Raw genomic sequence first — 27,500 nt, forward strand, 5'->3', positions numbered from 1 at the left:
AGGTTTGGGTTTGTTTTGTTTTGTTTTGTTTGTTTGTTGTTGTTGTTGTTGTTTTTGTGGGTTTTTTTGTCTGAAGCTTTCAGGACATTGACGGACCCCATGCAAAGTTTCCGGAACCGTTCTCGGAGACGTGGAGAAAATGAAACCACGTGAATGGCTGTTTTAGACACAACGGGAAAAAAATGAAGGTTTGATTGTGGTTGCTTTTATAGTCATTTATTCATCTGATATTTAGTGATGTGAGTGTTTCGTTGTTGTATTATGGACAGAGAGAGAGAGAGAGAGAGAGAGAGGGTGGAAGGGGGGGGGTGCGGATTCGGTTACGAATGATTTATGCATAACAGAGCATAGCTCCCAATGAAGGGATGAGCGAACAGTTCATATAAGGTGCAAAGAAAATATGATAATCAGACCGGAAACAAAAGCTGCGCATAAAGTAGCTATCTCTCTAAACAAGAAAAAGAGAGAGAGGGGGAAGGAGGGAGGGAGATAGAGGAAGAGATAGGGAGAGAGAGGGGGAGGAGAGAGAGAGAGAGAGAGAGAGAGAGAGAGAGAGAGAGAGAACATTACTGATTGAGCCAGAACAGTTTTCCCTTCACAAAAAAGTATCAGCTTGCCTTTTTCAATCGTTTAATTAATTTCGTCGACTCCTTTACTGGAAGACACCAAGTGAGTTTGTTCAGCGTTGGCGCAGTTCTGTTCTTGCTTTTTTTCCCCCCCCATCCAGCAAGCCAAGAAATACGTGAGCGCACTCACGCACGTCCAGTGTTTATCTGTGGCAACCATCAGTGGCTGCACTGGCTGCTCATTTGGCAGCCACGGGGCTCCCCCTCAGAAGTGCCTCTATCGTCGAATCATCACTGATGTTGCGTTTCAAGCGGGAGGATATCGGAACGAGCAGCGAGCGATGCTGTGCGTTTTGTTTGTTTTTTTTCAGGTCCAGGTATGGGAGGCAATTTTTAAAGTGCTCAGATACCCCTATGTTTTCAGCTCAAGCTCAATGTACGTTACTTTCAGAATCCGTTTATAAAAAAACCAAAAAAACAAACAAACAAAAAAACAAAACAAGAGAGGCAAGGCCTTCAAGACTCACTTGTGATATAGTTAAAAAAAACAAAAACAATCCAAGCTTTTTTATGCATTGAGTATAATTTCAAAATGTAATGTTTAAGATGAGAAAGATCAGTTTAAAGCGAATTAAGTCCCCTAGCATTAATTACAGAGTAATTTCCCATTTTTACTACCTACACCAATACGTTTGCAAAATGAATAAAAATTCCATGCTTAGCAAAAGAAGTTCCTGTTTGAACAAAAAATGATAATAATGACTCCTCTTCTTGTTGGGTCAGAATAAGAGGTCAAAGTGCCAAGTTTAGAGAATACAAAAAATATAAATATAACAGTAAGTGCAGTTTGCATATAATTAGGCTTCTTTTTTTGTTTTTTTGTGCCCATCCCACAGGTGCAATATTGTTTTAAACAAGATGACTGGAAAGAACTGAATTTTTCCTATTTTTATGCCAAATTTGGTGAAAACTGACAAAGTATTTGCAGAGAAAATGTCAATGTTAATGTTTACCACGGACACACGGACACACACACACACACACACACACACACACACACACACACACACACAAACACACACACACACACACACACACACACACACACACACACACACAAACAGACAACCGAACACCGGGTTAAAACATAGACTCACTTTGTTTACACAAGTGAGTAAAAAAAATTCATTTAAAAATTAAATAAATAAAAAACCGTGTTGTGACCGGAATGGGGTTAGTACTGGGCTTTGCTTATTTTATTTTCTCCTAATATACATTACCGGGTAGCTCAAGAGATTTGCCAAATGTGCTTTCTGATCAAGAGAACCCTTCTCATATACACAATTTCGGTTGCAGATTCAAAGATAAAATTGCATCTGTATACGATCTACTTGTGACTTACTTGAGGGCTTTTCTACTGCTGCATTAGAGCTCCTTCCAAGTGTGAGCATTCTGGGAATTTTTTAAAGTGATGTTGCGTTTATAAAAGCGGAGGATTTTGACAAGCGCATTAATAATAATAATAATAATAATAATAATGGATATTTATATAGCACACTATCCAGAAATCTGCTCTAGGTGCTTTACAAAAACGCTTTTGTTGACATAAAACATTACATCAATGTTACATACACACACCAAAATGTGACTACACACACACACACACACACACACACACACACACACACACACACACACACACTGCATACATACATTTTAACATACATGTGTATCTAACAGCTACCCTAACACATACGCACACATAGGCAGGCACAAACTTACATAAACACACGCACACACAATACACATTCATATACATGCATGTAGTTATGTACACATACACACATAGTCAAGCACAGCTAACGCAAAGGAAGTGGACCTGCCACAATTGAACTTATTGCTGAGGGAAAAGGTGAGTTTTGAGACAAGATTTAAAAGATGCGAGGGAATCAGAATGACGGAGATTATCAGGGAGCTTGTTCCACGTCTTTGGCGATTGAAAAGAAAACGATCTGTGTCCATAGGTCTTACTTTTGACGTGAGGTATCCTGAGAAGTCGAGTATCAGAGGAATGATGTATCAATGGTGCCGTACTGATCAAGCAACGATTTCCTTCCTCTTTGCCCGTGGCATGCTCATTGCGTTCAGTCAGCCAACATCTTGTAAAGAACGCAGAAACAAGAGAATGACTGACTCATTCTAGACCACGGGTACCTATGTTGTTCAACTGTGTACCTATGTTGTTCACCCCTGAACATAATTGTGTTCACTGTGTACCTATTTGTTCACCTGTATACCTGTGTTGTTCACCTGTGTCCTATTTGTTCACCTGTGTACCTGTGTTGTTCACATGTGTCCTGTTTGTTCAGCTGTGTACCTGTGTTGTTCACATGTGTCCTGTTTGTTCAGCTGTGTACCTGTGTTATTCACATGTGTCCTGTTTGTTCAGCTGTGTACATATGTTGTCCGAACACACACACACACACACACACACACACGCTTACACACACACACACACACACACACACACACAAGCTCTTCTCTTCAGAGACGGCAACGAGGGAAGCACGGAAGTGATAGCAGTTTCCGGTCGAGGGGCGTAATCACTTCAGTGCGGAAAGAGGTGTCAGGTCAATTTTTCTACACCCCCTCCGGCCAGTTAGTTTGCCCGGTCAATTTCATTTTTCACTAAAATAAACAAATGGTTTGATGTAAAAGCTATACGGTTTAGACCTTGCTTCATGAAAGTGGAACACCAATAATTTTGTGACCAAAACAAAAAATAATTATTTTCTTCTCTTTTTTTTTCGTGATGCATATTTACTTTTTACTGCATATAGTGTCTATATTCATATCAACAAAATGTAAACGCAAAAAATACATAAAATGAATTTTTTAAAAGTTTGAAAGAAATGGAGCAACAGCAGTAGTGGAAAATGTAGATTTTTCACTCGCCTGCATACACACAAGCATGTACCTCTAAACCAGTCTGCGAAATATTGCTGATAGCCCATCAAACAGACCAGAGAGACATTTGTTGAGGGTGAAAATGAAGAAATGTTCAGCACGTAAGCTCAGTCCAGCAAGAAGTTTATCAACACAGACATCCTTGAGACTTGAACTCGTGAGTAGCACATGCCCCTCCCGTCATAATGCTTTAATCCATCGATCAAAAACCTCAGATCTTTTACAAAAGCGTATTTCTTTTCTTTTCTTTTTTTTCTTAAGTCGTCTTCTTTTTTTTTTTTTGTTTGTTTGTTTTAATCCATTCATCAGATACCTCAGACCTTTAGCAAAAACTTTCTCTCTGTGTGTGTGTGTGTGTGTGTGTGTGTGTGTGTGTTTCAGGGGGAGTGGGGGATGGGGGTTACCGCGCCTCTACAAAAGCACTTGCCAAGAATCTTTTGATTAAAGTCAGATTCCCGCTTCTATGAAAAAAAACCCCCCAAAAAACAGTAGGTGATGGCGCAGACATTTGTATCACGAACAAGAGTGTGGACTTTACATGATCCGATACAGGAGCAGGTCAGACACATGTGCGCATATCTATTCTGTCTCCCTGAAAGTGTGTCTTCACAAGTGACTGAGAACGTTGATGTTTTTGACATTTTGCATTCATTATCAGTTGTTTCGCTTGTCAGTTTAACGACTTCTCTCTTACGAAGTGCTTTAAGTAATTTCCTGTAACTGTATTTAGAGGGGGGGTTTTTTGTTTGTTTTTTTGTTGTTTTTTTGTTTTGTTTTTTTTTGTTTGTTTGTTTTGTTTTGTTTGTCTTCCAAATTTCACCCATATGTTTACCCTCATTTGCCCAGTTTCCCCCAACCCTCCATTCATCCACATCTCCCACCCCTTCTAACCGATAATACTCAGATGTATTCATAAATACTTTAACAAAATGTCTTCAATCACCGATATGTGTGACGGGACATTAAACAAAACTTCCTCCTCTGTCTCCCTGCATGCGTGTGACGCATTGACTCTCATAACTTGGTGAGAAAGAATGATCCAAGCCATGGAAATTGTAGGGTGTTACCGCAAGATACTAACCATCAGATACACAGATCACATCCCCAGTGAACCATTGTGTCAAATTCACTGGACCATATCAACATATGCCCACATTAAGTGGAGAAAGTGTATAAAAACTGTGGGTTGTAAAATATGACTCACTGTTGATGAAAGGTGTCCAAACGTGAGTCTTATTTACCCTTTCCCTGCCAGGAAAATAAGATTTAAGTGAAATTTATTTGCCAGGGTTTTTTTTTCCACAAAAAAACGGGTATAAATTTTCAAAAACTTCTGTGCTCCTTGTTATTGGAGAAAGACCCATAAAAGTATATATTTTCTGAAAGGTAATGGATAAAGAATACAAAATATGTGATGTTTACCCATTTTATATATTTTCAGTGACACGTGTTGTTTGAAATCAGTGTTTTGTTTTTTGACACATTTTCAACTTGTTCATTACAAACATTAGTCAGGTAATTTGTTACTAAAATATCATATTTTCTGGACAAATGGATATCTGCAAACACAAAATCATACTAAAACAACCACAATAAAATAAAAAGAGACAGGATCAGAATGCATTGTGACTTCTCCAAGTGATAATATGGATATGAGGCCACGTCCCCTCAGTCTCCACCCCCCTCCTCTTCACCCCTCTCACAGGGTCACTTGATCCAGTTCTCATCAGACTGCGTTGGCTGAGTGCCAAGAAAATCGCTCACACTGTATCGTGCTAATAATTCGGTCACTTTCTGTCGACTGCTACAGCTGTACAGCTGGCATCACTTACTGATAGTCGTATCTTGGCCACTGTATTGATTGCTCCCATTATTTTCAAACAATTCGTCCTATAAATGTTCATCACTGTCTTCACCTTCGAATATAGGCTTCAATTCTTTCTGAGCATCAGCTAAAGAAAGCAATCTTGGTTGATATAGTTTGCCTACGATCGCATGTCTTGAGCACGGCGTCAGTCCGACATTTTGTTGAGCGAGCGAGGAGAGAGTGAGGCAAACACTGCGGCGTGTAACCCAACCAAAACGTTCAAATAAAGGACTGCCCCATGACGTAGATGGTGTTTCTCGCAATGAATAGAATCTAGAAAGATTCCCCAAGCTAAAGCTTCCAGGATTTTTGTCAACGAACTGAATGCAAACCAGGGAAGAGTCAGAATATTTCGATGACGAGTTATCTCGTCATTGTGGCAGCGAAGCGTACATGCTTGCGCTGACGAGTTATTTCGTCATATAGACAGCCTAGGGGTTTTAACAACCCACAGTTTTTCTTATAAACTTTCTCCATTTGCTGATTCCAAAGACTCAGCAGTCATTCTTTCAGTTTTTCTTTCATCGTACCTCTGCCGCCAACATTAGTTAATTAAGCAAAGAATATTACGTTGGTATGGTCACGTCACAAGACCCAGTGGCTTTGGTAAAAAACAATATTTCAACGAACTGCTCAGAGAGGTAAACGGACGGTAAGACAGAATAAATATTTTAAAAAAAGAAAAGAAAAAAAAAGGGATGGACTGTCAACGTTGCCGAATGGACAGAAAACCCAGTTGCAGAGACCCGATCTTTGAGTCACAATCGACAGACCTGGAGGAGATGACGAGGAGTTCGTGAGTGCGTCATCCCCAGTGACTTCACAGAATAATGGGGAAAGAAGACGAAGAAGAAGGAAAAAAAACTTACCAGACTATTCGTTGTCAATTCTGGTAATTATAATTATGATAATCATAATATTAATGATGATGATGATGGTACTACTACTACTACTACTACTACTACTACTACTACTAATAATAATAATAATAATAATAATGAGAAGAAGAACAAGAACAAGAAGAACAAGAAGAAAGAAAAAAACATGTTCTGTTCTATTAGGTCATACAAGTTCAGACAAGTCTGCTCTAGTCTTGTCATCATGTCTGGTCTTGTTCAGTTGTTCCTTTCTTTTCTGGTCAGGCCGAGAATTGGCAATATTTTCCCAAACAAAGAAACAGTTTGAAATCTGAAACGATTCAATTCGGTTTCTAAGATTTTGTCAAGAACTGATTGTTGCTGTTGTTGCTGTTGTTGTTGTTGGTGTTGTTGTTGTTGCTGTTGTTGTTGCTGTTGTTGTTGTTGTTGTTGCTGTTGTTGTTGCTGTCGTTGTTGTTGTTGTTGTTTTATTTTCTTTCAGTAGTGGTGTGGCGTATATGGATCACTCCGCACGCCTCACTGATGCCTTTCTTAAGCTGAAACCGCGAAACTGGTTTCACCACCCACACCCACATCCACACGGCAAGTACACCCTCACTCACCCAGCTTCTCGGCGGACTCACTGGCCACGTCCAAGAGCACATGGTCCTCGATCACGTGATGCCTGAGGGCGGGGTCACTGTAGCTTCTCTGCAACGCGTCCTCCGACAGCAGCGCACTGCTCGTTTTCCTGGAAGACATCAACAGTTCCAAGTTGTCTGGGTGTTGTGTTTCTGTTTCTGTCTCTGTCTCTCTCTCGACAACGATTTTCAGATTGAGTCTGAATACAAAATCATTATCGTTATTGTAATCATTATCTCCCTTTCATACTATCTCTCTCTCGATAACGATTTACAGGTAAAGAATCTGAAAGAAAAATCGTTATCGTTATCGTTATTTTAATATCTCTCTCTCTCTCTCTCTCTCTCTCTCTCTCTCTCTCTCTCTCTCTCTCTCTCTCAGTTGATTATATCTTTACTCTGTGTAACATGATGCAAAAATGTCTTTATGGCAGGAAGAAGAGTAAACTATATATCGCATTCATTGATTACATGAAAGCTTTTGATTCAGTTAATCGTGATCGTTTGTGGGCAGTACTTCAAAAGAAAAAAACGCCAACTAAAATTATCCGCATGATCAAAGGAATGTATAGCTCCGTACAGTCCTGTGTTCGCTGGGGTCCTGTTATATCAGAAGTCTTTGACTGCCCGGCTAGAGTAAAACAAGGCTGTTTGTTATCTCCCTTGCTATATTAAATCTTGATTTCGGAAGTTGCTGATGAGGTTAATAAAAATAGAAAACATGGTTTTCAGTTCATACCTGGTTTACAAGAAATATTTATCCTGCTGTTTGCAGATGACATTGCTTTATTTTCTTCAGCTGGATTACAAAATCAACTGAACAATCTTGAAAAAGCATTAAAAACTTTCGGACTAAAAGCAAATCTGAGCAAAACAAAAATAATGATTTGTAGAAAAAGTAGTCATTTGTCAAAAGCTGAAAAATGGTTTTATAATGGTGAGGAAATTGACAATGTAAACAGTTATAAATATTTAGCTTCCGATTGACTACCTAACTATCTTTTGTTTCTGCGTTAGAAGAATAGGTGGGCAAAGAAAAAGGCAGGGTGGTCGAAATAGTGCGTACAATTTGGAATCTTTAGAGCATGGATAGAATTGTGTTTTTTAAACTGTTTGATGCACAAGTAAAACCCATATTGCTGTATGCAACAGAATTATGGGGAACTATGCGTTTTAAAAACACTAGAACCAGTTCATTTACTTGCAAGTAAAAAAAAAAAAATTGAATGCAAACCCCAAAACGCCGAACGGTGATACAGGTAGGTATCCTCTGTACATTGATAGCTGCATTAGCGCACTAAGATACTGGTTTAAACTGCAGCGGATGCCCATAACGAGAATTCCAAAAAACAAGTGTGTATTATGAGTGTGAGCAAGATGACCATCTGTCAAAAGGTCATTTAAGATATTTAGCATCTACAATAAAGTGCTGTTTAGATGTTTATGGATTTTCTGAAGTTTGGTTTAATGGTGGTGTAGGAAACGAGAAAACTTTCCTTAGAACATTTAAACAATGTATGGCGCACTGTTATAAACAGGACTGGTCAAGCAAACTATATGGTAGAAATCGTTATGAAACATACCGTTCCTTTAATTATTGTTGGAGCAAGAAAAATATCTACTTGATCTTACCATTTCCAAATTCAGATCGTCTTTCATTAGATTCAGATTTGGAGTAAACGAACTTTATGACCGTTATAAGGATCGCCTGAAAAACTGTACCTTTTGTGGAGGGTACGAAGACGAAATTCATGTATTGGCAATTTGTTCACAATATGATACTCTAAGAAAGAAATACTTATCGAAGCATATACAAAATTTAAGGATTCCCAAGTTATCCCACTTACTTCAAAATATCATCAGCATTGTGTCGAGAGATGTAGCAATGTTCATTTTTTTTATGCGTTAAAACAGAGAGTAGGAAGCGCTGAGTCTTTTCTAAATTACCCTTATTTATTTAGTTTAGATATAAGTTTATTCTTTCTAACATTTTGTTGTTCATCCAACTCAAGGTTTGGTTTTCATATGTGTGTGTGTACATAACGTGCATTTATATGTATACAGGTCGGTGGCCTTACATTAAAACAGTGAGTTCTCTCTCTCTCTCTCTCTCTCTCTCGATAACGATTTTCAGATTCAATTTTCAGATTCAGAATTTGAATAAAAAATTGGTTATCGTTATCTTTACCGTAATCATTACCTCTCTCTCTCTCTCTCCTTGTAGAAGAAAAATAACTACGAAAAGGAGAAGGAAAAGTAGAACCCGAAGAATAAAGAGAAGAACGAGACAAAGAGAAGAAGAAAAATAATTAGCACAAGAAGAAGCAGTGGCAGCAGCAGCTGAAGAAGAAGAACAACAACAACAACAACAGTTCGAAGAACAAGCAGAAAGGAAAAGAGAAAGAAAGAAAGAAAGAAACACACACACACACACACACACACACACACACACACACACACACACACACACACACACACACACAAGAAAGTTTTTGTAAAAGATCTGAGGTTTCTGGTCAATGGATTAAAACACACAAACAAAAAAGAAGAAGATTTAAGAAAAAAGAAGGGGAAAAAAAAAGAAATACGCTTTTGTAAAAGATGCACGCGCACACGCACACACACAGACCACTTACCGCAAACGGTTCATGACCTGATGGTTGTTGGCATTGATCAACTCGGTCACTGCTCGTCTCACGAAATAGTCCTGGAACAAACACACACACACACACACACACACACACACACACACACACACACAAACACACGCACACATACAGACGCACACACGCGCACCCCCCCCCACACACACACACACACACACGCACACACACACACACACACACACACACACACACACACACACACACACACACACTTATGATGTGATCACTCAGACTCCGTCTATGTAATTCTCTGTCTGTCTGTCTGTCTGTCTGTCTGTCTGTCTGTCTCTCTCACCTGTTTGCAAGGGTATCAGTTTTGCTATCAAGGTTTTTGTTGTATTTTCTAGAAATATGGAGAACAAGTGGGGAAGGAGGAACAGAAAAAGCAGTTTGTCATCTTGAACATGTGTTCTACCTCCATCTGCTGACAACGATCATCAACAACGTGTGACTGACATATCTTTCTCCGCGCTATGTCAAAAGTTGGCTGACACATACCACATTTCCCAGTCTGTAGTTCTCTCCCCCCCACCCCCACCCCCGCCCCCCGCCCGCCTCCTCACCCTTTGTCTTCCTCAAAGCGTGCGTGCGTGCCTCTGTGTGTGTGTGTGTGTGTGTGTGAGAGAGAGAGAGACACAGAGAGAGAGAGAAGAGAGAGAGAGAGAGATAGATTCTGCTTATGATTGATGAACATAAATCAAACATTTTTTGCCATACTGAGCTGAGTTTGATGTTTTTACTTATGTCCATATTTTGTTGTTGTTGTTTTTTTATTGTTTTTTTTTTCTTTTCAATAATGATATTTTTTTTCCTCAGATCGTTTCAACATTCACCCTCAGTGCTGGCTGGGAAAGAACGTGTCCATTGCTTGTCTCGTTTCGCTTGTTAAATAGAACTTCATTTCATTTCAAACTTTCAAACTCAAGCAGAACTACAACTGACACCTCTTACGGCATGCAGGTCATCAGACAAATACCCCCCCCCCCCCAGCCCCCTTGCCCACTCCCCCACCAGTCAAAATGGATTACTTTTTCATGAATGGAACCCCAATAAACCTCTCTGCTTTCCAAAAGGCTCTGTTCCTAATCTCCTAATCCTCTCACAAAGTGCAACATCAAACAAACCAACATGGTCCAGCGAAGAGTATTTTTCAGTTGCTGACTTTTTTTTTCTTTTCTTTTTTTTTTAAGGCAATATTTTGCTTGTATAAATGTGCAGTGAAAGGTATGAACGATTTTGCGATGGTGCTCACGTGTGTTTGGTTTGCGGAGTTCATTTGCCTCAAAGCAGACTGCATAATCATTCGCGGTCTTGGCAGTGATTTAAGGCAGAAAGGTTTTCGCTGCAATGTGACGAATGTCAACTGGACGTATACGTCCAAGAGCACACTTCTGCCAAAGGGTTTTTGCTGGTTTCAGAAAGCAAGCACCAATAATATTGTCAGTGTTGTGAAATATTTGCCTTTCATTAAGACATAATCAATGGCGACTTTAAAAAAAAAGGGGGCTAGTTTTTTTGTGTTATGAGTTTTGTGCTACACTTTTTTTCAGTTATGAATCATAATTGTATTTGACCTTTTTTTTCTTCAAATATTGTTGTTGTTTTTTCACTGCCATTGTTGTGGTAACTTTTGATGACATGTTTTAGCTTATTCACACCATACCGTGTGATTCACAAAACGGGGGAAAAAAGGCAAACTTATTTTGCCTGTCTGTTTGTTTAGTGGTTCGTTTGTTCAAGTTTACTAATGCGTTACCAACGCTGCTAAAGCTTATTCATTCAATGTGTGAATCACACACACACACACACACACACACACACACACACACACACATATATATATATATATATATATATATATATATATATAGCAAAGGAGGTAAGGGGTGGGTGGTGATGGAGGGAGACTGGGGCGGATGGGGAAATAATTATGTTAAAGTGAATGGGGGAGGGGTTGAAGGGAGGGGGGGGGAGGGGGGGCGTGGGAAAGGTGGGGAGGGGGAGGCGAAGTGAAGTGGGGAAAGAGATGGGCAGCAGACAGAACATCGGTAGTCATTAATGTAACATACACGTGGGTGCAAAATATCCTCCGTAAGAATGACAAAAATGTAAGATAAAAGCATCAGATTCTAATCATTTTTCAAATTACAAAAAACATGTTTTATACTGTAGTGTAAAAATCTAGTGCATATTTAAAATGACCGATGAATATATTATAATATATACTATGCTGACACACTGTTTGTATTTACCATCACTTTGCTGTTGTCACGTTCTCTTTTTTTTCGCTGGCGTGTGCTCATGAATTTTGTTACGTGTGACTACAATTTCAAGGAAGTGCCAAAGCCTGTGGATTGACCGTATACGATACAGCGCTTCTGTTGCGGAAACCAAACTGACGATAAGGAACAGACAGAAATTAAATCGTGTCGAGGCCGGGGAGTCATCTCCCCTGACCCCAGTGTCAGTTTCAGTTTCAGTTTCTCAAGGAGGCGTCACTGCGTTCGGACAAATCCATATACGCCCGGTCAGGCCCTGAGTGCATGCTTAGATATTTGTGTATATATTTGTGTATCTACCAGAGTAGATTTCCTTTTTTTTTTTTACATATTTTTTTTTCTCCAGAGGACAACACTACACTCTCGTTGCCATGGATTCTTTTTCAGTGCGCCAAGTGCGTGCTGCCGACCGTGGACCTCGGTTTATCGTCTCATCCGAAAGACAAGACGCTCAGTTTCTTTTCCCAGTCGAACTTCGGAGAAAGGGCGGCGAGAGCGGGATTCGAACCCACATCCTCACGGGTTGTCTGGAGGTATTGGCAGCTGGGCGTCTTCACCATTCTGCCACCTTCCTCCAGTGTCAATAACTGTGGGGGGTCAGGGTCAGGGTGCTGGGGGTCACAGGTCATGGCCCTCCTGTGGCCGTGTATCCGGGGTGCGCGGAAATGCTGAAGGGCTGACGGGCGCAATAGCCGAGTGGTTAAAGCGTTGGACTGTCAATCTGAGGGTCCCGGGTTCGAATCACGGTGACGACGCCTGGTGGGTAAAGGATGGAGACTTTTTACGATCTCCCAGGTCAACATATGTGCAGACCTGCTAGTGCCTGAACCCCCTTCGTGTGTATATGCAAGCAGAACATCAAATACGCACGTTAAAGATCCTGTAATCCATGTCAGCGTTCGGTGGGTTATGGAAACAAGAACATACCCAGCATGCACACCCCCGAAAACGGAGTATGGCTGCCTACATGGCGGGGTAAAAACGGTCATGCACGTAAAAGCCCACTCGTGTGCATAGGAGTGAACGCAGAAGAAGAAGCTGAAGGGCTGTACGACTGGAGCCATCTGATCACTGTCACACAACCGGTCGGTTCAGTCAGACTGTGGGGCTGTCTGTGTGTCTGTGTCTGTCTGTCCGCCTCTCTGCTTCTCTCCCTCTCTCTCTCTCCCTCTCCCTCTCTCTCTCTCTCTCTTTCAAGCAAAGACTTATAGATATCTTCATTCAAGAATGGTCGGGTACTATTAGTGATAGAGACAGATATTCATGCTACAGATCATTCAAAGTTGTATTTGAAAAAGAAAAATACATAACAAATGCTGATGAATATTGTTTCAGAGTGGCGTTGTCTCAGGCCCGATTTAATGTGCTTCCTTTAAATAACAATGTTAATAGGTACACTGAAAATGATGTTTTAAAGCATTGTCCTTTTTGCCAAGGTGAACTAGAAGATGAATACCATTTGTTGTTTGTTTGTTCTGTATATAATGATTTACGGACAAAATTTCTTCAAGACTGTTTAAACATGTCTCTTAGTTCACTTCTCCGATCAAACAACAAGCAGAGAAATTTCCATGTATCAAAATTTATTTTCCATGCGATCAAAAGGAGAAATCATATACTCAGACCTAATTAAGTAGAATTAATGTCAAGTCCATGAACATTATGATATTGTGTCATCTATTCAAGTGTTATAATACCCCTTCCCATGCCCACCCCCAGTCCCCTGGTTTTGAATTGTGGTCCATGGCCAAAGTTCATGAAAACAATATCGTTCTTCTCTCTTCTCCGACTCTGTCTCTCTCTCTGTGTCTCACTCTCTCTGTGTGTGTGTGTCTCTCTCTCTCTCTCTCTCTCTCTCTCTCTCTCTCTCTCTCGCTCTCTCTCGCTCTCTCTCTCTCGCTCTTGTTGTTTGTTTGTTTGTTGGTGTTTCTCTTCTTTATGCCCCCAGGGCTGGGTGGGAAAAGCATATCAATTACTTCTCTGGTTTCCCTGGTAAAACGAAAGTTCGTTTCGTTTCGTTTCGTTTCGTTTCGTTTCTCTCTGATTCATTTCTGTCTGTTCGTTATCATCTATCATCGGAGAGATCGGAGAGAGAGAGAGAGAGAGAGAGAGAGAGAGAGAGAGAGACAGATAGACAGACCGACAGACAGACAGAGAGAGACGGACACGGACATTGTTTTATTGCCATTGACAATGCTATCCTTTGGCAAGGGGGACAATGTATGAACAATAGAATAACGGCGGTTTACAGATAAATTAACACATTGCTGAGAGCCGCAAAAAACAGAAAATCCACGACTAAAACAAGAACAATGACATCCACAAAATCATAACATAAAACATATTGCGATGATTACAGGAAAATCATAAAGAAAAGCTCGACCACCCAACTTGCTACAAATCATTCATAGTCATAAACTGTGGAACTGACATCAGGGTAACAGTGAGACAGAGACAGAGAGAGACAGACAGAGGCAGACACAAAGAGAGAGCGAGAGAGAGACAGAGAGAGAGAGAGTCCTAATTCCTTTATCCAAGTTTCGACATGCATCATAACTCAAGCACACGCTCAGTCTCACGCCTCTCTCTCTCTCTCTCTCTCTGTCTGTCTGTCTGTTTGTGATTGCGCAAGCACAGCGCGGCATAACTGTTAGGTAAATGTATTTATTCTTTTATCTGGGAAGCAGAGTGATCTAGCGGCAGGCTACACTTGGCGGGCCCAAGATGGCAGTGAACGTCAAACAAAGCGAACGCGATTGCTCTTCGGTGTTGGCGGAAACTGGGCGCGCGGCGGCTCAGTGTTGTCCGTCTGCAGGGGTGGTGGGGGGAGTGTATGGGGGGGGGGGGGGGGGGAACAAAGTTAACTGGGCAGTGAGATCGGCACTGACAGAAGGCGATTCCTTCCAACACTTCACCCAAAACTTCCCCCCAAACCCCCCCAAACCCCCACCCCACCCCTCATCGTACCAGCCAGCAGCGCGGCGAAATTGCAGTTGAGTAACTAGGCCACTCAGTAGGAATGACTTTGACAGAGCGATTCGGTCATCCCCACCTTCCTCCACCCCCCACAAACCCCTCCCTCCCCCCCCCAACTTCACCTATGCCCACCCCCACCCCTACCCCCTCTTCCCCTACCCTCCCCCAGCCCCCTCTCATCCTCACTTCTTTCCACTCACAGTGTCTGAATAACACTGCTGAACTGCTCATAGCCGATATACCTCCAACCGCTTTTACACTGACATCTCTGCGGTATAAAAAGGGAGGTATAAAGATAAACAAATAAACAAAATAAAAAGACTGCGAGACAAGGAGAGGGGCGTGGGGTGGGGGGCGAGGGGGGGGGTGCTGAAAGGGGTGGAAAGAACGAACGAACGAATGAACTTTTCTTTTTTTTTTTAATTGAAGGACAAAATGAAAAAGCACAATTCCGTCATCCTCCCCTCAAAAGGAGGTACAGAGGGGTGGAAAGAGAGAGAGAAAGAAGGGGAGAAAGAGAAAGAGAGAGAGAGGAGGGAGAGAAAGAGAGAGAGAGAGAGCGACACACACACACACACACACACACACAGAAAGAGTCAACCTCCCCTCAAAAGGAGGTAGAGAGGGGTGGAAAGAGAGAGAGAAAGAAGGGAAGAAAGAGAAAGAGAGAGAGAGGAGGGAGAGAAAGAGAGAGAGAGAGAGACACACACACACAGAAAGAGTGCGCGGGCGCGCGCGCGCGCGTGTGTTTATGTATGTATGTATGTATGTGTGTGTGTGTGTGTGTGTGTGTGTGTGTGTGTGTGTGTGTGTGTGTGGACGAACGATGGACGAATGAAAAAAAAACACAAATTATATTTTGAGAACATACTGGTGAAAGCACACATCCCTCTTTCTTTTTCCCGCCATTCAACTCTCTGAGCAAAGAAAACAAAACCAAAGGATGAAAGTATACACTTAACAGCAAGCACAACATTACTGTCTTGTCAGTTCATATGTTCAACCAACGTCAAAATGGAAGATACACTGACTTCTCTCTCTCTCTCTCTCTCTCTCTCTCTCTAAAATGGAAGATACACTGACTTCTCTCTCTCTCTCTCTCTCTCTCTCTCTCTCTCTCTTCTCTCCACAGCCATCTTACACACACACACACACACACACACACACACACACACACGCAAACGTACACTCAGAGGAAGAGAATCGAGAATTACACAGAGCGTAAATTCATTTTCCGGAAATCAGAACAGAGTACAGTCGCGCTGAAAGTGGTATGCATATCTGTGGGTAATTCCGGGATGTGGGGGCAGGAGGAGGAGGACGGTGTGGGGGATGGAGAGTGCATCTTAACCAATCATGTTAAATATAGTATGGCACACTCGCATCTTTGAGAAACTAGAACTCTCCTCTCCGGGAAGATATCTGGGGCAGTTTTTGTTGTTGTTGTTCATTTCCTGTTGTTCCTTCCCTCTTCTACTTGTCTTCTGCGGATTTATTAACTGCTGTACATGAGAGTTTTCATATGCTGTATGTTACTGTTCGTTGTTTAAAAAAAAAAAAAAAAAAAAAGGCGGTTAAACGTTGTCTGTTGTTGAATGCTGAATGCTCCGTTGCTATATGCTTTGTTGATGAAATATTGAAAAAGAAGTGCAAATATGTTTCAGAAGGCAACCCCGGCACGCACGGTAGATTTCTTCGCTTTTTTTTTTTTTTTTTTTTTTTTCTTCGTTCTCATATTTCACCGATATGTCATTTCTATTTCCCTCAACGCTCAATTCTTCATTTCCTTCATTTTAAAGTATGCCTCTCTTACTGCCAAGAAAATACTATTATGTTCCCAGTGCCAAGTTTGCCAAGAAAAAAAAGTTTACCGTCAATTTTGGTGCACAGGAAGACAGATGATTATGAAGCCGAGTGTGAGTGCGCAATACACTGGCTAAATTGCAGACACTTCCCGTTCGACTTCCTGCTTGACAGAAAATTAGCGGAAGTCACTGAAAATAGCAGAAATATAGGGAAACATACAAAGTTAGTGCATTCTTTTTTTTTCTTTTTTTTTTTTACTATAAGAAGTGCGCGAAAGATTAGGAATTCAGTTTCGAAAGTTTTGAAGTACCTCAGTTTGAAAGAGATAGCTTTTAAATGCTAAAACGGGTACCTCGTTTGTGTGTATGTGTGTGCAGTGTGTGTGTGTGTGTGTGTGTGTGTGTGTGTGTGTGTGTGTGTGTGTGTGTGTCAGTGTGTGTGCAGTGTGTGTGTGTGTGTGTGTGTGTGTGTGTGTGTGTGTGTGTGTGCAGTGTGTGTGTGTGTGTGTGTGTGTGTGTGTGTGTGTGTGTGTGTGTGTGTGTGTGTGTGTGCAGTGTGTGTGTGTGTGTGTGTGTGTGTGTGTGTGTGTGTGTGTGTGTGTGTGTGTGTGTGTGTGTGTGTGTGTTTGTTTCCCCTCGACCCTCCACAATTCAAATGGGGGGGGGAAAAAAAGCAGCACATCTGTTGGTAATATGACAATATTCCCTTACCTCTCTTTCCTTCTTCTCAAATCCCACCATCACTTTCCTGTTGTTTTTTTACCCGAAAGAAGACCCGTGATTTTAGTATTCTATTACAAGTCTAGCAGCCACGAAAACGCTGTGACGAGAAAGCTTTGGCTAAGAAAAAAAATATAGTTAAATAATTGTGCTTGGCCGTGGATCTTTTCTCCCCCCCCCCCCCTCCCCCTCCTTTTTTTTTTTCTTCCTTTTTTCCCCTCTCCCTCAGGGAATTATATCTGCTTTCTGCAGCTCTGTGCTCAGTCTGTAACCTGTGATTGGAAACGTCACAAATATGTGCGTAAACTGTGGGACAGAACCCCCTCCCCCTCCAGCCCCGCTCCCCCGCCATCACCCCCACCCCTCAAACCCATCACTACCGCCCCTCTCTCTCTCTCTCTCTCTCTCTCGAAACGTCCGAAATATGAGTGTAAACTGTTTAAAGACTTTGGAACAGAACCTGCCCCCCCCCCCCCCCTCCCAACCCCACTTCCCGAAAGCCCCCCCCCTCCCATACCTCCCACACACACACGCACACACACATTCTCTCTCTCTCTCTCTCTCTCTCTCTCTCTCTCTCTCTCTCTCTCTTTCTCTCTGGAAAGTTCTGAAATATGATTGTAAACTGTTGTATGTCTTTGGGATATAATCTCTCTCTCTCTCTCTCTCTCTCTCTCTCTCTCTACTCGAGAGTGTATATATATATATATGTATATATATATATATATATATATATATATAGAGAGAGAGAGAGAGAGAGAGAGAGAGAGACACAGAGAGAGAACATAATATATATATATATATATATAGAGAGAGAGAGAGAGAGAGAGACAGAGAGAGAGAGAGATAGTATATAATAGAGAGAGTATATATATATATATATATATATATATAGAGAGAGAGAGAGAGAGAGAGAGAGAGAGAGATCAGACCAAAACTCCCCAGAGCGGCGCAATAGACAGGAGGGCGTGGGGGGCGTCATGTTATGACAGCATGGTCAGTCAGTGTGTGAAGAGTCGCCGGAAGGTGGGAGGTGAGGACGAGAGACGGGTCAGGAAAAAACTTGGGGAAAGACACATGTCATCCACACAGACAGAGATCTATACACAAGGGGAGTGACAGACATACATACAAACAGAGAAAGACAGAAAGAGAGAGAGAGAGAGAGAAAGAGAGAGAGAGATACAGACAGAGAGACAGACGGAGAGAGACAGAGAGAGAAAGGTAGAGAGAGACAGAGACAGAGAAGAAAAAAGACACAGAGAAAGAGATAGTGAGAGACAGAAGCAAACAGAACAGGTTGACATAACGTTATGGACAAAAAGAGGCGGGGGAAAAAAAAAACTAAAGGAAAGACATTATTTCTGCCAATGTTTATGTGCATGTTCGAGAGAGAGAGAGAGAGAGAGAGAGAGAGAGAGAGAGAGAGAGAGAGAGAGAGACAGAGACAGAGACAGGTACAAAGAGACAAAAAGATGGAGAAAGACACGCAATCAGAGAGAGAGACAAAGAGAGGGCAAAATAATGAAAGAGAGACATAGAGAGACTGAGACAGAGAGACAAAGAGAGACTGAGAGAGAGAATGGGAGGGAGCGGGCCAAAGAGAGAGAGCGAAAGAGAGAGAAAGAGAGACAGAGACTGTCTGACTGACTGACTGAAGATGGTTTATTCACACTAGGCCTCAGCCCCTGGTGAAGGGGAATGTGAACGATATCTAACAATCGTGAACAAAAGGACTGGATAGGATACAGATATTACAAATCTTTGAGAGAGAGAGAGAGAGAGAGAGAGAGAGAGAGAGAGAGAGAGAGAGAGAGAGAGAGAGAGAGAGAGAGAGAGAGAGAGAGAGAGAGAGAGAGGATATAGTAGTAGTATAACAGAGACGAAATATATATCGAACACACACACACACACACACACACACACACACACACACACAACACCCTGCACCCCCCACCCCCACCCTTCACATACACATACACACTCTACACAACACACACACACACACACACACACACACACACACACACACACCACAACACCCTGCACACACACACCCCCCCTTCACATACACACACATATACACACTCTACACAACACACACACACACCCTCCCCCACACCGCCCCCCACCCACCCACACACACACACACACACACACACACACACACACACACCGACCCCCCTCCCCACACACCCACACAGACTACTCACAGCCGGAATGATCAGAGTCCCCACGCCCTCAATCAGTCCGTTGATGTCCACTTTCCGGTCCGGGCCAACCTCCGAGCCGTCGCCCTCAGAGCCTCCCGAGGACGTCGTGGAGATGTTGCTGGTCTTCCTCAGCCTTGGGGAGGAGCTCCCCTCCTCACCCCCACCACCGCCTCCACCCCCAGCTGGCGCGTCCTCCCCAGACGACCTCAAACCAGTCCCGTCCTGACCCGTATCGGAACCAAAACCAGAACCGGAGCCGGACGCTTTCCTGTTCCCGTCCAGAATCGGCACGCCCGGAGCGAAGGTGACTTTGGCGGCAGCGGCTGCCTGAGCCGGCATCCCATCTCCGGCTGCAGTGGTGGTGGTCGTTGGTGCGCCGTTTGCAGTCATGCCCTGTCCCGTTTTGGCTTTCGCTGCTTCAGCGGCGTCTTTTTGCATGGCTTTGAAAGGGCAGCTCATACTGGCTGATCAAGGTAGTGAGGGCGTCAACAAAGTCGAGGTGTTCTCGTTTTCAACCACAGAAAAGAGATCCCAAAACTACATAATAATATATATTAAAATAAAAAAAATAACAGAGGCAAATTTATTGTCGTTGCACGAAGCTCTAGCGGTTACCAGCCATTCACAAAGTGTGGGGGTTGGGTGGTTGGCTGTGTGTGTGTGTGTGTGTGTGTGGATACGGCAACAAGGGGGAAATAAATGAGACTTGTTTCCTGTTGTGTCATGCATTAACTGTTTACTTTGCACAAACTTTGAAACAGCTCCGTATGACGTCGTAAACCCAGTTTTTTTGTTGTTGCTGGTGTTTAGCGCAGTGTCATCCCTGACAGTCAAGGTAACAAAGTCTACAGTGCAGCTGCAATCACACAGTCGCATGAAAAAAAAAATGAAAAAAAGATAGAAAAGAATAAATGAAATAGAAATATAACGGGAAAGGAGCGCAATCGATATGTAACTAATTTGAAATATGAAAATGGAAACTGGGTGTCTGCTTTTTGTTTTTACGTCGCAGGCACACGTCGTTAGTATTTATTCCGTGCACAAGTTTTAACACAGTCTGCGCGCTGTTCAGTCGTCTCAAGCCGCGGTTGAAAAGAGGAGATGGATATTGATCTGATATTTCTGCTTCTGCTCCCGTCAACCCCACTGCAAGAATGTTGGCCACAAGGGGTGGGGAAGTGTGTGTGTGTGGGGGGGGGGGAGGTGTGTGGAGGGTTGGGGGAAGGGGGTTGGTGGTGGTGGGGGGGAGTGGCAATGGGGGTTTTCAGTCGACTTTTAGTTCTCTTTCTTTTTCCCACCCTCTCTCTTTCTTTTCACTTTCCTTTTTTTTCTTTTTCTTTTTTTCTTGTGGTCTTGTCCTCACTTCCTTTCTTTATTTCTTTCTGTTTCACTTGCCTATCTTTCTTTTTTTGTTTTCTTGTTTTTTGTTTCGCCCTTTTCCTTTTTTTTCTGTTCACAAAGTGATGTGGTCAGGGTAGTGGTAGTGCTGTTGTCCCTGGTGCTAATACAAGGGAGGAAGCATGTCTGGAACTTTTTAATGCATTTTTTTTTTTCAACCGAGGTGGGTGACGTCAGTGACGATGGTACAGCTGTAACGGTTATTGCTGCTGCTGCTGGTGCTGGTGCTGCTGACAAGCCTTGCTTCTCGTCATGCTGTTGTTCATATTGGATATCAGTATATATGTATATATCATTGTCGAGTCCTCCAGGGATTTCTGGAACGTTTAATGTGCTCTCTCCGTGGTTGTTTCGCCAGAATCTGAAAAGAAACAACAACACAAAAACAACAAATGTATAGAGTCAAAGTACGCATTGGGAAATGTGTGTGTGTGTGTGTGTGTGTGTGTGTTGTGTGTGTGTGTGTGTGTGTGTGTGTGTGTGTGTGTGTGTGTGTGTGTGTGTGTGTGTGTGTGTGTGTGTGCGTGTGTGTGTGTGTGTGTGTGTGGGGGGGGGGGGGGTACATAAATTATGTGTGTGTCTATGCATACGTGCGTGTGAATAGAATAGAATAGATTTTATTGTCATGAAACCGTAAGGTTTATAAGGCACAAGTGCAATGGTAAATGAATGAACGAATGAAAAACACACAATTAATCAATCAGTTAATGCAGTAAATTGCAGCAGCATTCATAAACAAATTTTCCCAATCTTGTTTGTATATATTCATCATCTGTTAGCATCACCTGACTGGGAATATGTCCTGTGTTATTCGAATTTTGAATATCCTTTAAAAATTGTTGCCTTAAGGTTTTATATTTAATACAATGATCAAGAAGATGGATTTCGTCTTCCAGGATGCTACACTTGTTGCACAATCTGTCTTCTTGTGGGATATTTAAATATGTGTATGTATACGAGAGTGTGCGCATGCGTGGAAAGTTTTCTCAAGCTGAACTGCAAATGATATGATCATTTATTTGATTACAGGAAAAAAAAAATAAAGGTATAACGACTTTCACACATCAAACATTTCCCGTGTTCCCCATTTAATCCACATGTCAACTCTGAAATTAGTTAATCCATTACGTGCTCTTTTTATTTTGTAGAACACATTTGCGTAATATGACTTTTGTAATGATACATGAAACTATTTGGAAAATACATGTGTGTTCTGATGTCGTTACGAAACGGCAAAAAAAAAAAAAAAAAAAAAAAGTTTCTGTCTTTACGCTTTCGTTTGCTTGTTTGATGTTGTAGTTTTTTCTTCTTCTTGGTGATGGTGCTGATAAGGATGATGGCTCTGGCGGTTCTGGTGGTGGTGGTGGTGGTGGTGATGTTTGTATAAGCAAGCAGGTAAGCGAGCAAGCAAGCAAGCAAGCGTGTGTGTGTGTGTGTGTGTGTGAGAGAGAGAGAGAGGGGGGGGGGGCGGGGGGAGCGCTTGACAGCGTTCCTTTGGATATGTGCTGCTTAAAAATACAATTGCACGGCGATTCTCTATCCAATGGCTGAAATACCACTGTTCTTAGTTTTGAATTTTAAAAAAAAAAGGAAAACACACAAACAATAGAATTTTTTTTAAATATATACAAAGAAAAAAATGTCAAAAAACAAACCTAACTTTCCTTCATAGATTATATTTCAATTTCAGATTATATATATATATATATATATATATATATATATATATGTGTGTGTGTGTGTGTGTGTGTGTGTGTGTGTGTGTGTGTGTGTGCTTTCATTCTATCTATGCCTCCCACCCTCCCTTCCCTTCTTCCTTTCATTCATTCTAATTCCCTAAACACCAATGTCCCTGAACTTCAAACACAAGTTTCAGTCCACCACATGTTTCATTGTTGTTATTGTTGTTGTTGTTGTTGTTGTTGTCTTCCTTTATTCCACAACTCGCTATAGCCCCAAACTCTGTGGTTCTGACACTGCAGTCACTACGCTCCTCTGACGCTAGATTGTCTGCCCATGCCAAACTACTGGATCAATACAGCACTTCAGAAAGTGTCGACTACTGTGGAAGTACCCCCGAAAAAAGTGAAGGGCGTTCTTCTTCCTCTTCATCTTCGTTCGTGGGCTTCAACTCCACGTTCACTCGTATGTACGGGAGTGGGCTTTTACGTGTATGACAGTTTTTACCCCGCCATGTAGGCAACCACACTCCGTTTTCAGGGGTGTGCATGCTGGGTGTGTTCTTGTTTCCACAACCCACCGAACGCTGACATGAATTACAGCGTGTTTAACGTGCGTATTTGATCTTCTGCTTGCGTATACACACGAAGGGGGTTCAGGCACAAGCAGGTCTGCACATGATTATGTTGACCTGGGAGATCGTAAAAATCTCCACCCTTTGCCCACCAGGCGCCGTTACCGAGATTCGAACCCGGGACCCTCAGATTGGAAATCCAAATCTTTATTCACTCGGCTATTGCGCCCGTCAAAAAGGCGTTCGATTACCCAGTAGCCCGGATGAATGAAGTAAGATGTAGGGCATGCATGTAAGTTTTCGTTTCAGTGTTTAAATGTATGATGCATGATTATGTCGGTATTTGTTTTAATTGTACAGCGCAGTTGTGATTCGTTTTTATGTGTGGAAAGGAACGGTATAAGTTATTATTGTTTTTTATTATTATCATTATTATTATTATTATTATTATTATTATTATTATTATTATTATCATTACTGATCATCATCATCATCATCATCACTCATCATTATCATCATTATTTGTTTAGTTTTCTTCTCTAAACCAAATCCTTTAGATCGACCAAACGAAAGAAATAATATAGACCCGCAGGTTTTCAATCATGTGAAAAAACAAGGAAGTCAAAAATGAGGTTCAGTTTCAGTTCCGGTTTCCGTTTCAAGGACATGTCAAGGATGCAGACTGAACCATGTATGCTAAAACAACATCTAAAACTTTTTCTTTTCTTTTTTTTTTTAACCAAAGATGCCTGACCTATGCCTAAAACTAGCGTGGTGGTCTAACCTCGAAAGCTTACCCTAGGTTTGTACAGACCATTTTAACATCAATTCAAATCATAGCATATAAACAAAATAAACGAACAAGCAAATGCAGTATAATACAAAATGATAGATAATATGTAGAAGGCAAATTGTTGGAGATAAATTTATTATTAAAAAAAAAAAAAAACCAACAAAAACACACACACACACACACACACAAATAAACGAAAGAAGGGATGTTCTAAAAGAAGACAAAGGAATCATGGAAAATGAATGCCTCTATCAGCGTTTGAGAGGAGGGGGGGGGGGGGGTGAGAGAGAGACAGAGACAGAGACAGAGAGACATAAAGACAGAGAAGTGAGAGAGAAACAGAGACAGAGACAGAGAAAGACACAGAGAGACACAGCGAGAGCGGGGTCAAAGAGTAACACAGCAAAAGATGGCGAAAAAGGAAATATTTCTCGTACAAAGTATGTCCGAACTTTCAAAAGAAAAAAAAACAACTTCATCTTTCATTCCCTACCTCTAAACACCCCCACCCCAACCTCCACATACATACATACATACATACATACATACGCACACACACACACACACACACACACACACACAAGCACAGACACTACCTCACACACACACACACACACACTCATTCACTCACTCACAGACACACACACACACACACGCAAACACACACACACACACACACACACACACACACACAAGCACAGACACTACTTCACACACACACACACACACACACACACACACACACACACACACACACACACACTACCTCTCTCTCTCTCTCTCACATACACACACACTCATTCACTCACTCACAGGCACACACACACACACACACACACACACACACACACACACACACACACACACACACACACACACACACACACACACACACACACACACACACCATCACCACCACCACCACCACCACCTCTACCATAGTAGCTGCATATATTGCGCAAACTTTCCAGCTTTTAGTTTTTACCCTTCATCAAGAAAACGTTAAAAAGAAAAGTCGAGCAATTCAGTCAGATCCAGTTCCCATTTTCAGGCAACGTGAACCTCTCTGCCCCCGTTTTAAAATGAACAGACAGCGATGTTCATTCGCTTGAGCTCATTTCTATGGGAACATTTACTTCACAATCCACGCAGAGTGGCGTACTTTGGGAAACGGTAAAACAGTATGATAAAACGCGAGAGAAAAAAAAACTTGATTTTTATGTGTGCGCGCGCGCGCTCGCTCGTGTGTGTGTGTGTGTGTGTGTGTGTGTGTGTGTGTGTGTGTGTTTCTTTGTTTTGTTTGTTTTTTTCTTACTTACGTTATTTTGTTTTTTTGTTTTGTTTTGTTTTTTTGGGGGGGTATGGGGGGGGGGGTCGGGGGGGGGGGGTTGGCGGGGGGGAAGGGGGGGGGGGGGTTAATGTGAGAAAGCGCAAATGCAAAGAAATCTATTATGGCCGTCAGCGTATGGGGCTACTCTTGCTGCATCCCATTCTGCTAAAACGTCAAAAGTATACACGGTGTCTTCTTCTTCTTCTTCTTCTTCTTCTTCTTTATTTCATTATATTTTTAATTCGATATTTTTTTGCCCGACAACCATAGAATAACACGTCACAATTCAACATTTCTTCTCTTTTTTTTCTTTCAGATGATACATATCCCTATATAATGCAGAGGGGGAAAAGGAAGCTTGAAAAAGTGGATTTTTTTTTAACTATTTCGAAAATTAATACCCTCTCTCTCTTTGTGTCTCTGTGTGTCTCTGTCTCTGTCTCTCTCTCTCAAAACATCAATGTATATGGACTTAGCACAAGCATCATTCCAGCCAAACTCTTTAGGTTTTTTTTTTGTTGTTGTTGTTTTTGTTTTGTTTTTTCCTTGACCAAAAGAAAATATGCACGCGTGCCCGGGAGACTTCAAAATAAGTTTTCAATCACGTTTTTTGTTGTGTTTTTTTGTTTTTTTGTTGGCACATGTACAACGAACGTTAGGTTTCTGTGCAAACACAGCGCTGCAGAAAGCAAGAGATTAGTCTGGAACCACCCCGATGGATGGGCCAGCCACTGAGATCCAGAACCAGGCAAGCCGATCTCACCACCAGAGCTGTGTTTGATTTCTGTTCATAACCACCGCTCTTCGGTCGATAGCATTTTCCCCCCCAACACTAGATAATACGTGAAACAAGACCACCGCTGGGTTTTATTTTATTTTATTTTATTTTTATTATGTCCCCTTTTTCATGGATACTGACATTTTCCATTAACCCAGTATAACCCAGTGACAGTATAACATGAATCAAGACCACCGCTGGGTTTTTTTTGTTTGTTTATTATTATTATTATTATTATTATTATTATTATTATTATTATTATCATTATTATTATGTTCCCTTTTTTATGGATACTAATATTTTCCATTAACCCAGTGACAGTATAACGTGAAACAAGACCACCGCTGGTTTTTCATTATGTCCTCATTTTCTTCCCGTTTCATGGATACTGATATTTTCCATAAACCCAGTGACAGTATAACAGTATAACATGAATGAAGACCGCCGCTGGTTTCCATTATGTCCCCTTTTTTCTTCAAGTTTCATGGATATATTTTCCATTAACCCAGTGACAGTTTCATGTATTGTATTGTATTGTATTGTATTGTATTGTATCACTCTTTTTATCACAACAGAGTGAAATTCGGGCTGCTCTCCCCAGAAAGAGCGCGTCGCTACACTACAGCGCCACCTTTTTTCTTTTTTTTTCTTTTTTTTTTCTTTTTTTTTTTCCCCGCGTGCAGTTTTATTTGTTTTTCCTATTGAAGTGGGTTTTTCTACAGAATTTGCCAGGAACAACCCTTTTGTTGCCGTGGGTTTTTTTACGTGCGCTAAGTGCATGCTCCACACGGGACCTCGGTTTATCGTCTCATCCGAATAACTAGCGTCCAGACCACCACTCAAGGTCTAGTGGAGGGGGAGAAAATATCGGCGGCTGAGCCGTGATTCGAACCAGCGCGCTCAGATTCTCTCGCTTCCTAGGCGGACACGTTACCTCAAGGCCACCGCTCCACTCTATAATGTATTATGTTTGATTTTTTTTTCTCCTTAAAAAAAAAGTGAAATGATTCGCATTTTGTGCAGTTACGTAATTTGAGCTGACTCTGGATTTGTTGCGTCCGCTCGCTAGAAGACAACAGGGCAAATAATCAAATCAAATTACAGTGCTTAGAGCCTCGCCGACAACTATGGCCATCTTAAGGCTATCACCACGTTAGCATCTAATTCAAGTCAAGGGTAAAAATGTACAAAATAATAAAAACTAGTCACTGTTTGAATCTTTTCACTCAAGAAGTTCTAAAAATCTTCCAGCAATTAAAACATTCAAATCTGATTTTTTTTTTTTTTTTTTTTTTTTTTTTTTTAAAGTAATCACATTAGTGTCCACGGAGGGACATCACGAAACAAAGTCTTCAGAGAAACCGCCGTGTAATGTCTGTTTCTAATGTCA

General features: G+C 41.7%; 1 protein-coding gene across 1 annotated transcript in view; it reads right to left on the reverse strand.

The window, feature by feature from the left end:
* Nucleotides 1-27,500, reverse strand: part of LOC143284304 (guanylate cyclase soluble subunit alpha-2-like) — a 68,446-nt gene that overhangs the window by 35,227 nt on the left and 5,719 nt on the right. The window contains exons 3-5 of the mRNA XM_076591006.1: nt 19,558-21,316; nt 9,535-9,605; nt 6,881-7,008 (exon numbers count right to left, since the gene is read on the reverse strand). Coding sequence (XP_076447121.1) covers nt 6,881-7,008; nt 9,535-9,605; nt 19,558-20,016 — 658 coding nt within the window. The 5' untranslated portion in view covers nt 20,017-21,316. The remainder of the gene's footprint in view (nt 1-6,880; nt 7,009-9,534; nt 9,606-19,557; nt 21,317-27,500) is intronic.

This window comes from Babylonia areolata, chromosome 7, assembly GCF_041734735.1.
Source record: "Babylonia areolata isolate BAREFJ2019XMU chromosome 7, ASM4173473v1, whole genome shotgun sequence".
Lineage (NCBI taxonomy): Eukaryota > Metazoa > Mollusca > Gastropoda > Neogastropoda > Buccinidae > Babylonia > Babylonia areolata.